General features: G+C 32.7%; 1 protein-coding gene across 1 annotated transcript; it reads right to left on the bottom strand.

Annotated features, from left to right (window-relative positions):
• Positions 1-2,822: 2,822 nt before the first annotated feature.
• On the bottom strand, positions 2,823-4,765 carry LOC145312855 (uncharacterized). The gene is made up of 2 exons (XM_080152091.1): positions 3,094-4,765; positions 2,823-2,882 (listed from the first exon to the last, which is right to left on the bottom strand). Exon 1 carries the CDS (start codon positions 4,399-4,401, stop codon positions 3,814-3,816), a length of 588 nt encoding a protein of 195 aa, XP_080008217.1. The 5' UTR covers positions 4,402-4,765; the 3' UTR covers positions 2,823-2,882; positions 3,094-3,813.
• Between the last annotated feature and the right edge of the window lie 7,455 nt (positions 4,766-12,220).

The raw sequence follows: 12,220 nt of genomic DNA, 5'->3' as shown, positions 1-12,220 counted from the left end.
TCCTATCGCTTTCAAACTTTGCATGATGTAGTTACGTACGATTTAGAAAGCGAAGCAACTCTATAATCATTACCAGAATGTCCGTAAATCCCTTTTAAACATGTTGATTTTTCTACTTTTATAACAACAAAATTTTATGTGATCTAATTATCCGTTTGATCTGGTTTTTGGTATATTGATTCCTTGGACAACAAAGAATAATATTATAAGCGAAGCAAGCAACTCTATAATTAAGTCCTAGAAATGTAAGTATAACCATAAACATTATCGGTTATCCTGTATGAAGCAGTTTTCCAATAAATTTACTTACAATTTTGCTTCGACTCTTATACTTTATATTTAAATTATTCACTTCAGACACTATACAAGTGTTAATGTCCGTTTGTCCTACCGTTTCAGTGCTTCGCTTTTATGGATGTTGTCATCGTTGTTTTAAGTATAGCTACTCTTTAGTTTAATTATATTACTGTAGTAAAGTTTAAACTTTTTTAAAGTTAAACTGTCCGTTTGTATAAACTATAGGACTAAGTTAATAAATTTATTTAGTGTATAAGATTTAATTCATTAAGGTGTGGCTGTTGTAATACTTTAACACTCCTGCGTTTGTCCACTCCGACGTTTGGGACTCCTGCGTTTGTCCACTCCGACGTTTGGGACTCCTGCGTTTGTCCACTCCGACGTTTGGGACTTTGAAATAATAAATAAGATTTAATTTATTAAGGTGTGGCAGCTGTTCCTCCTGTTGCTGTTGATGATGGCCATGGACGGGTTGTTCAACCAAGAGGACAAGGTATTATATATAATCATATTTTTATTATTACCTATTCCAAGTCTTATATATCTTGTACATATTAACCTAACCTAACCTGTACAGAAATACTTAAAATTAATATTTTAATTTAACACTCCTGCGTTTGTCCACTCCGACGTTTGGGACTCCTGCGTTTGTCCAGTCCCCTTACTTTGAAATAATAAATAAGATTTAATTCATTAAGGTGTGGCTGCCGTTCCTGTTGAACCCCAGCCTGATGGGAATCGTCGAGGACGCCGTAATGCTCCAAGAGGACAAGGTATTATATATAATTGGGACTCCTGCGTTGAGATATTTTATGATTTTGAAAAATTAACCATTTAAATTAATAGTAAATATCATACAGAATTGCTTACATGATTATTATAAAACAAGGATGAAAACATGCATAAAAGAGAAGCTCCAAAAAAATGCGTCAAAAAATCTAAGCTGGATCTTTAATTAAAATGTATTTTTTTTGGCTCTTTAATTAAAATGTATTTTTTTTGGCTTTTATGGAACTAATTGTAATCTACAGAAGGGAAAATCACTGGGGATGTACATCGATCTATCGACCACCCTCCTGAGAGATTTTAATTTTAATTTTGATTTAATTTATTAAGGTCATGCTCAACAGGTTGTCCAGATGGGGAACCATAACAATGTTGGTGTTGCTCCGGGCCCGGCTCCCCATCAAGCACCACAGCCCCCGCAACAACAGCCGGACCCCCCACAACAACCAGACCCCATTCCAAACCCCCCCCAAGAGCCCCCCTAACAGCCCCCCCAACAGCCCCCCCAACAGCCCCCCCAACAGCCCCCCCCACAGCAAGAACCTCGTGAGCGTCGTGAGCGTGTCGTACTGGCTATTTTTAATTTAACTATAGGTGCGCACGCAACAGTCAATATCAACAATAATCAATTTGAATTCTATTTAAATTAATATTTATAATTTTGTAATATTATTTCATAATAGAATTCAAATTGATTATTGTTAATTTTGCAATATTATTTCAATTTGTATATACTATTTAACTATTTTTCTATTTTGTGGTGTTATCCCCCCTCCCCCCCCCCCGACTAAATGACTGGATTAGGTTAGGCTTTTCTCAAATTTATACCCCCCTCCCCCCCCCCGACTAAATGACTGGATTAGGTTAGGCTAGGTTAGGTTATATGGCTAGGGGGCCGAGCGCCCGCGGTTATTTTTATTGGTGGGGGGGGGGATAAAAATTGTAAAAATCTATTTTGTATTTTCAAATTTTGTATATACTATTTTTGATATATTTATACTTTATTTACTAAATTTGCAGATTTTTTAAAGGGGTAGTTTCACGAAATGCATTTTAAACTTAATTTAGTGAACCGCATATTTTATCCTGGTTAAATGGTTAAACTACATTTATATGGCATATATTTGAAAAAATTTCAATTTTCTACCACATAGTTTTTAAAATGTCAAGACTTGAAAATCGTCTTTTTAAATTGCATATATCACAAAAAAGACAATTTTAAGGTCTTGATATTTTAAAAACTACGTGGTAGAAAATTGAATTCATTTCAAATATATGCCATATAAATGTAGTTTACCCATTTAACCAGGATAAAATATGCGGTTCACTAAATTAAGTTCAAATGCATTTCGTGAAACTACCCCTTTTCTTTAGTTTTAATATTTTCATTTAATTTTTTTTTCAATTTCATTGTTTCATTTTCATTTTTTAGTAGCAAATCTACTTTATATTTCTAAATGTAAATATGTCTGTCTGTCTGTCTGTCTGTCTGTTTTTTTTTTGTTTTTCAATTTCATTGTTTCATTTTCATTTTGTATTTCATTCATTTCATTTCATATTCATATTCGTGATAAAAATAAATGTGATAAGAAACTCGAAATAATACACTTTTTTATTCATTCTTATGGTCGGTCCGTCCGATTTAGAAAGCGTAGCAACTCTATAATCATTACCAGAATGTCCGTACGTCCATTTTAAACATGTTGATTTTTCGTCCGAGATAGTTAGCTTTTATTCGTTAACGATGCAAGAAATAGCTATTGATAATTTTAAATACGTGGAACGCTTACCTAACCTACCTAAGTTTTATCAAATAACTATATCAAACGTCTCTCTTCCTTGGATACAAACGGCTGCGCCCCTAGCATTTAGAGGCTCTATATTCGAACCTACCTACCTACCTACCTAAGTATATCAAATAACTATATCAAACGTCTCTCTTCCTTGGATACAAACGGCTGCGCCCCTAGCATTTAGAGGCTCTATATTCGAACCTACCTACCTACCTACCTAAGTATATCAAATAACTATATCAAACGTCTCTCTTCCTTGGATACAAACGGCTGCGCCCCTAGCATTTAGAGGCTCTATATTCGAAGGGATATGAAAGGGCAGAAAAATAGCCTAAAACCATCTAAGGACCTATACGAAGCTGTACTGTAAAGGAGAACCATATAGGTTCAGTGGTTAGCGAGATCCTTAGCTACAGACAAACAGAGCTTACTTCTTTATAAGTTTACTAGCGGCTACGCCCCTAGAGGCCTCTAGTGGCACTTTAAATGTTTTTGTTTGTTAAAGTTAATACTATAGCTATTGATAATTTTAAATTTATGTCTTCAATTCAAAGTTAAAATAAGTACACAAATAATCACGGCAGAAACATAAGTATTTCGTAAACATATATTAATTAACGACCTAACTAAACTTTAACTATATCAAACGTCTCTCTAGCCTAAAACCATCTAAGGACCTATACGAAGCTGTACTGTAAAGGAGAACCATATAGGTTCAGTGGTTAGCGAGATCCTTAGCTACAGACAAACAGAGCTTACTTCTTCAATTATAATTCAAATTATAGAGCAGCATCGCAATTACAAATTAAATTAAATAAAAATAAGAAAATTATTTTTCATAGTTTTATTATTATAGCATATATATGTCAAGTTATTTATGTGGAATCTAACTAAATATTCACAGGAATGCGATCTCAACTCAACGCAACATCAATGATCAATCGATAATGATCACTGACTCATCAGAGTCATCACCTTCACCTTCGCTCGCGCCACCTTCGTGTTCCAGAACTTCCAGGATGGCGTCAATATCGTCATCATCGGAAGATGGATTTACATCGCCGGAGATATCGGGATATTCGTCTTCATCTGATGATAGATCTACTGTGCCATCTAAATTAATCGCACGGTCATAGACAGCTAACGCCTGGATAACGTCGTCACGGTAACCGTTGCATTTGGCTTCCATTTGCTGCAGAACAAGTTCATTTTCTTCGCGTGTACGCTGAGAAGATGGAAGGGCTTGGTGAAGGAATTGGTATATACCAATTCCTTCACTAAATAGTCTGATCGCCTGCATATTACGAACACTCTGAAACCCCGACCTGTAAAGCAGGTTAGATATATCTTTAAAATATCTGTGTAGGACCTGATAATGGGCGTACCATCCAGGCATCAGGTCGGGGTATAAACTTGGTTCTGGATCTGTGCAGGTAAGAGTACGGGGGAAGTAAGGAACCAAGTCATCCATCGCTACCGGCTTGCGCCTGCGCCCAACTCTGACTCTCTGTCCTTGTTCCGCCATAATAACGATAGCAAAAATAAAACAAATGTTCAAATGTTGTCACTTCAAAGGTCTGTAAGCAAATGAAATTTCAAGGAATCATTAATTACCCCCTACAAATTTTTCTTTGTTGTTGGTTTCCAAGAAATTATTAAGATTTATAATATTCTAGATATCTTCAAATATGAAATGTTGGGAATGGGATGTGTGAAATATTTTTAACAAGGATGACAATATCCATTAAAGCAAAACATTAACATAAATGCATTAGTATAATCAAAATTATAAGTAAGTATTCTGTCTATAAATTATATAAATACTAACATACTGACGTCTATAACCAACACAAATTATAGAAAAGCTTCGCTAATTCCTAGTATTTTGAATTTTCCATATGTTTTGTTTTGTTTTGTTTCTTGGGGGGGGGGGGGAACATTAACATAAATGCATAAGTATAATTATAAGTAAGTATTCTGTCTATAAATTATATAAAATAGTAATACTAACTGACGTTTATAACCAACACAAATTATAGAAAAGCTTCGCTAATTCCTATTTTCCATATGTTTTGAATTGTTAACTTATTTCTTGGGGGGGGGGGGGAGGGGTCAATATTTGTATCGTAAGTTGTAACGGTCAACCTTCAAATAGGGGAGGGGTGAGACTACACTAGTATAATAAATTATAATCTTACCCACTCCCCAAGTTAAAAATTAATCGTGACCCCCCCCCCCCTCTCATATATATAAACATAGTGAAAATGAAATTATAAGAATCCTTGTTACTCTATAATTAAGGTATGTCCATACGTCCCTCCGTCCGAGTCTTTTTACGGAAATACACTATATTGTTATATATAGAAAAAGATTGTTATAAATGTTTTATCACGTATTTTACAATTTTTTTGTCCATTTTCACCGCTCATTATGAATATGGGCGGAGTGGTAATGCGCGCTCCCCCCCCCCCCCAAAAAAAAAGGGGGAAAAACATAAATATTAGGAGGGGATAGGACAGTGGACTATATTCTATCTTTATATATTTAGAGGTGTAATTTGTAAAAATCTCATAATTTTTAACATTTTCTCCATGTAACCCCCTAAAATTGGGGTTGGTGTTGTATGTAATAAATATTAGGAGGTAATAGGATATCTGTTTAGCTCCCCCCCCCCCCCCAAAAAAAAAAGGGGGAAAAACATAAATATTAGGAGGGGATAGGACAGTTGACAATAATAATAATCAAAATGCTGAACTGATAAGAAATAATTAATAAACAATTTTAAGTTTAGGCAAATTTAGGATTATGTAATTGTAAATTCAATTGTTTAAGTTTTAACGTTTTTCTATTAGCTTAATGCTTCAAAAGACAACCATACATTGTTCCAAATGGTCTATTTATTATTCATAATTTTAGAGCTTCGCTACTTATGTATGTTTTATTAGGTAGACATGTAAGAATTCTGCTAATTTCCCCTTTGAGGAGGGGGGGAGGATTTGATGCTTAATCTTTCATGTCACACGGTCCACGGATAAAAAACAAATATATAATATCGTAACCAACCTGGTAATGGTATGGTAATAATTGGGATGGGGGGGGGGGAGAAACAAGATTAAATTTGGATTTAATACGATGAAATTATAGTAAATAAATTAGCCGTTAGAGGGTAAATATTTCAAATTGTTCTTAAATTTATACTTTCATCATTCATTGGTAAGAAAAGTTAAAAATTATATTTCAAGTTTTAAAAACCTATTTTTAAGAAAAGTTACATTTGAGACGAATTTATTTCACAAAGTATTCGGTAATGTAGAAAACAAACAAAATTGCTTCAAAGTTACATATTGAAAGTTGGAATATAGATATCTTCAGTGATACTATATTCTCTTTATAACACTTTATGAAGGCTTTTTGGCCAATTATATTATAGATTGATGATAATATCTGATAATATCATTTCATATGTTTTAAGTTTTAAAAACATTCTTTCGCAAGGAAGGGAAATTTAAATTTTTTAAAAAGGGTCAACTAAATAACATGACACGGATATGAAGCAAAATTGTAAGTGAATTAGTTGGAAGACTCTAATTGCAATAAAACCTACTCTTTTTGAATAAAACAAATATACAAAGTTTTTACTTTTTAATTCGTTCGTTCTTTAAGACAGATATCTATTTCTTTCATAGTTAAACGGCTCCTCGGGGCTAAAAAAACTGGTTTTAATAATCAAACGATTGTACATTTCTGTTCTGTCTATATATCATAGTTATCATTGAAAACCAAAGAATAAAATAATAGGATGTCTGTTAATCTCCACGGATAAAAAACAAATGAAAAAAATTATATTTGATTTGCAATAAAAACTACTCTTTTTCTGTTCTGTCTACTCTATATATGTCATAGTTATCATTGAAAACCAAAAAATAAAATAATAGGATGTCTGTTAATATCTCTCTACCAAGGATCTCAAATTGAAATCTGAATCTCGTTTTTATGGTAAATAAAATTAACATATCTTCGCTTAATCGCTGTACAATATTTTTTTTTTGGGGGGGGGGGGCGGGGAGGAAAAATTTATGTCACCTGATTAAGGAAGGGAAACTGGAAGGGTCAACTTAACTGAACTCACATGAGAAATATGAGATCTTCATACAGAACAATAATTTTCTATAATTAGGGTCAGTTTGTCCGTCGACTATTTGTCGACTATTCTGAACTATTTAAGTGTTATTATCCGTTTGTTATACAGTTTCAGAAATCGTTTTAATCTTACAGAACAATAGCTTTTTTATAATTAGGGCTGGTCAATCTCCGTAAGAAAGCGGATAGCTTTTTTCATTTCTGGTAATGTAGGCATTTGCTTCCTGTATCCGTTTGTCATAAAGTTTCAGTACTAGTTTTTATGGATGTTTTAATCCTTGTTAATATTCCCCAATATACAAGGTATATTGATAAAAGCGTTTTTTTTTTTGGGGGGGGGGGGAACATTTATGACCGCATAAAGCTAAGGGTCAACTCATGATACAGGAAATATGAGACCTTAGAGAACAAGGACAAATCGTTACAATTTACAAAACTAACTCCAATCCAAATAAAATAAAAATATTTATTTTCATTTTATTTAAGTCAACATAGTTTATTTATTTATTTAGATTATTTATTTCATTAAAGTAAAAAAAGTTATGATTATTGTTTTGTTAGTATGTTAGGTTAAATAATAAATTAGTACATATTACTTGAGTTAGAATGATTAATACATTATTTAATGGTTATTGGTGGTTTATTTTTTAACTTTTCTTTCACTTTATGATATTAGCAAGTTTGATATATGGTTGAGTTGAAATGTAGAAGACAGTAAGCAGGGTGGAGGGTTGGATAATGTAGGGTGTTGGATCTTTGGAAGGTGGATTATTATAGAGTAGATACGCTGAAAGCCTGAAACAAAAAATCTTAAGTCTTAACAGCTATGTGAGGGAGAGGGGGGGGGTGGTAATTTATCTATCCTTTACAACCCTCTCACATACTCACACGACAATACAAATACACATAATAAATACTAGGATATGACAATGAAAGAAAAATCGAGATTTTTGGAATAAAGAAAGGGGAGAATAAATTATTTAAGAGTCTTATCTATTATACAAATTTTATATCTAAGTTTTCATATTTATTGAATTGTTTACAAGTAAAACTGATATGGTTCTGATATCGCAAAAACCAATCAACCAATATTATTTTTTTATAATTCATTCTAAAAAAATAAAAAAAACTCATCAATATTTAATTTTTAAAGTTTTCATATTTATTGAATTGTTTAAAAGTAAAACTGATATGGTTCTGAGTTCTGATATCGCAAAAACCAATCAACCAATATTATTTTTTTTATAATTCATTCTATAAAAATAAAAAACTCATCAATATTTAATTTTTAAAAAAAATTGTATAAAAAGTAAAAAAAAACACTGAGAAAATATTAGGTGTAGAGGTTTCGTGTTCTTTCTAGACAGCCATATTGGCTATTTTTCCAAATTTTGACGGAACGAAAAAATTTATTGGAAAATATCAGTAAATATTAACTTTCAGGATCGTAAAAATTTAGAAAAGATTTTAATATTTAGGTTTCCTGTCCAAATTCAACCCTTTCCCTAATTATTATAAACGACTTTGGACAGTTAGAAAATAGGGGGAATATTAAAGAAATATTGACCCGAGAGTTTCAAATTTCCATCGTCAAAGATCTATTGAATAGATTTCAAGTAGACATATGTCTGATTTATATTAACAAGTTGTTTATCATCTCAGTGGGATAGTCATTGTTAACATAAAACAAGAATGACAACATCAATAAAAACAAAGTCTAAACTAAATTCCCAAATTTACTTGAAAACAAGATGCTTATGATATGGACTAACTTACATTCTAAGTCTTGATTATAGACTTGCTTTGCTCATAACCTAGTGCCTAATAATTAATCCTCCTAAAAATCATTTTTCCAAAAATTCGTTGAATAGGACAATTATATCATAAAAAATCTAGAACAGTCTTCATCTCTACTCTGATTATATTATCTAGGTGAAAAATGTAATACTTTTTATAAAACTAGCGGCCTCTAGTGGAACTTTAAATGTTTTTTGTACACGTCTCTACGATACCTATCTTATATTGCGCTCAATAAGTTGCGTATAAGTCTACGAATATTTATTTTTTTTCTTCGATTTTTGTGATTACCCTTGGGAGGGTGGTGGTACCTTCCCCCAAAATAGTTATAAACCTTCCTGGGACTTATGAGAAGCTACTCTGTTAAGGAGAACCCGATCGGTTCAGCGGTTAGCGAGATCCTTCGGTACAAACAGACAAACACATAAACAGACAGACAAACACTTAGACAGAGAGACATCCTGTTACTTTAGTATAATTGGATATAAAACAGACTGTATATTATTATCAAATTTTCTAGATTATTTTCAATTTTGAAGTAAGATTTTTAAAACATAATGTTGTCAATGAATCTAAGTTTTGTAATGAACCGTGAAATTTAATTAAATTCGCTATTTCTACACCAGAGACCTCTAGGGATAAGATGATACAAGAAAGTTTTTGTACAAACACACCCACTTATGATAAACAAAATAGCCCCTTTTGTAAATTAAAATCAGTGGAGACGTTTGAACACTTTTAATTTTTGCTACCAATTCAACTTTTTAAGACTACCAAATTAAAGAAACTTAGAGGACAAGTATAATTTACAGTCCAATGTCTCCTCCCTCCGGCCATGATTTGAACCGTTTAATTTGCTAATATGTTACCATTTAGAAAGCTTCAATTATGGTAAATTTTCTTGTCACATAAACAGACTTTAAACAATAAAATCTTTATTATAAATAAATTACACAATAAACTTAAGAAATTGAATACTATAATTAGCAATATAGTTTATTTAATAGCTCTTTATTTTTAAAGATATATCGAAATATTGCTTCAGGGAAGGAGTCGGAGGGGGGAGGGGGGGGGGTAGTAGATGTAACAAAAATAATCTTTGGGGATTGGTTGGTTAAGGAGCGATTTCCTTAGTTTTGTTAAAGGTACCATCCTCTGACATACTAAGAAGCTTCATTCTGAAGGGGAACCATATCGGTTCAGCGGTTAGCTAGGTATTTCACAACAGACACATACACAGAAGACATCCTGTTACTTTTATTCTTTTAAACCACCCTGCAAACAAATAATAATATGCCAATTTTGTAAATAAATTGTTTGCAATCCAAAAGAAAACCACAAATTGAAAAAAGCTGAGAGTAGTAATTTCGGTGTTTTATTTGCGATGTTGTTTTTGTTTTTAAAAACCAGGGCTCGGCAGCCTCGTTTCAGCAGCAACTAAAAATATAATTTAAACCCGTTTGGTGTTTTTGAAGCTTAAAATTTGTTTAAAAGAGGGATTTCCATATTTTGATCAGGTTTAGACTTCCAGCTGATGTTTTGAATTGTAAAAGGTTGATTTCACTTAGGATTACTACAGGCAGCTGACGCGCGGCTGCTAAGCCCTGAAAAAGAAACAAGGACGATAACGAAAATGAGTAGCGAAGTACAAAAAAAAAGAAAAACAGAAAAATAAGATTACATATGTATAATATGTAGATTAGGGTGGGCCCATTTCCCCTTTTTTTAGATTTTACTGTTATCATAAGTTGTGGAAGTCATATATATGTATGATAAGCCCCATTCAAGTTTCAAAAGTGACTTGGCTATTATGGCTGCCGGCGCGCGGGGGGTATAAAATGTGCCCACCCCCTTATAAAACCAAAAATTGAAATTCCTTCAAACACAGGCATGTTGCATATCAAAATGACCGTATTGAAATGGTGATTACGAATCTGAAAACCGTTTTGAAAAATATTGCTTCTAGTTCGAATAAGATCTCATTAAGTACCTAAAAACAGCTGATTTAGTCAAAATTGTTCATTTTGGTAGGTTATTTGAAAATCATTTCAGACTGAATCAATATTTTTCAAAACGGTTTTCAGATCTGTAATCAGCATTTCAATGCGGTCATTTTAATATGCAACATGTCTGTGTTTGAAGGAATTTAAATTTTTGGTTTTATACGGGGGCGGGCACATTTTATACCCCCCGCGCGCCCGTTGTTTTTGGATTAAAAAACCTCTTTCAAGTTTCACAGGGTTTTATATTGGCCCAGTAACCCCTGCCAATGTCTAATAATGTGAAATTCCAAAATCGGCCCACCCTAATGTAGATGATAATAAATATTTAGGGGTGTTGTCTTAAACCTTTCAATCAGACGGACAATACGAATTATAGAGTAGCTTCGAAGAATAAAAAGTAATATATTTGAAATAATAATAATGCATTAAAGGATATTTTTGATATGATTAGCCAACAAAAGAATTATAAATGTAAATGTACAAAAAAAATGTATCAGAGCGAAGCATCCGCATAAGTTAATTTAGGCATGTTAGAATTGTCCCATTGATTTTAAACTTAGCGTGATGATTCCTGTAACAGTATAATTAAGAAAGCGCAACTCTGTAGTCATTACAGGATTGGTCGTGTTACTTATTTATCGCAGACAGCTTTCAGTAGATATAAAAATGACAGTTCTAAGAGTTAAACTAGTTTTTCTTTTGAATAATAGTGTTTTTTGGAAAACATTTTTTTTGTATGATATATTAATGAAATTCTCTGTAGCTGAGTGGTTTAAATCAGGGATCTAAAGGGATAAGACATTAGCCGATAAATTAATGTTCATCCTCAATTATATCAGACAAAATTATCCCTTCTATAGCTTACAATTAGTAATTGAAAAGTTTGGACACTTAACTTAATGAACCAACCAATCAAAATTAAATTCATGTCCCCCAAAGTTGTTAAAGCAACGAATTAGAAACCCCAATTATATAACTTTGGGGACTAGTGCAATAAACAGCCAAATGTACCCTTCCTCCCTTAGTTTGCAAAAATGCAAGACATCTAAATATTTATGAAAATTTGTGCTTTTCCAACATAATTTCTGCTTTTGTTTTGTAATGGTCAAGGGTGTACAATATCATTTTTGTATAAAATATTTTAGTCAATTTACCTTAATCGCCTTGTCGAACACTGAACTCCCCCTTTTTAAAAATAAATTCAATATAAGGGGTTGGGGTAGTTTTTCCGTCGTTAGTTTATTTCTTTGGGTCAGGTTAGTTTAAGTTATATTACATGTTGATTTTTTTGGGGTGGGGGTGGGGAGGGGGGTGGTCAATTTTTTCCAGGATTGATTTCTCTTGGGAGTGTGGTGGTACCATCTTCAAATACATACGACCTTTAAGGGGGGGGGGGGGATTCGA

The sequence above is a fragment of the Acartia tonsa genome, chromosome 2 (assembly GCF_053477335.1).
Source record: "Acartia tonsa isolate MP-2025a chromosome 2, ASM5347733v1, whole genome shotgun sequence".
Classification (NCBI taxonomy): Eukaryota; Metazoa; Arthropoda; class Copepoda; order Calanoida; family Acartiidae; genus Acartia; species Acartia tonsa.
This window is presented reverse-complemented; position numbering and strand designations above follow the sequence as displayed.

Excerpts from the sequence above, each read along its gene's own strand:
- LOC145312855 (XM_080152091.1), bottom strand. The coding sequence starts at position 4,401 with ATGGCGGAACAAGGACAGAGAGTCAGAGTTGGGCGCAGGCGCAAGCCG.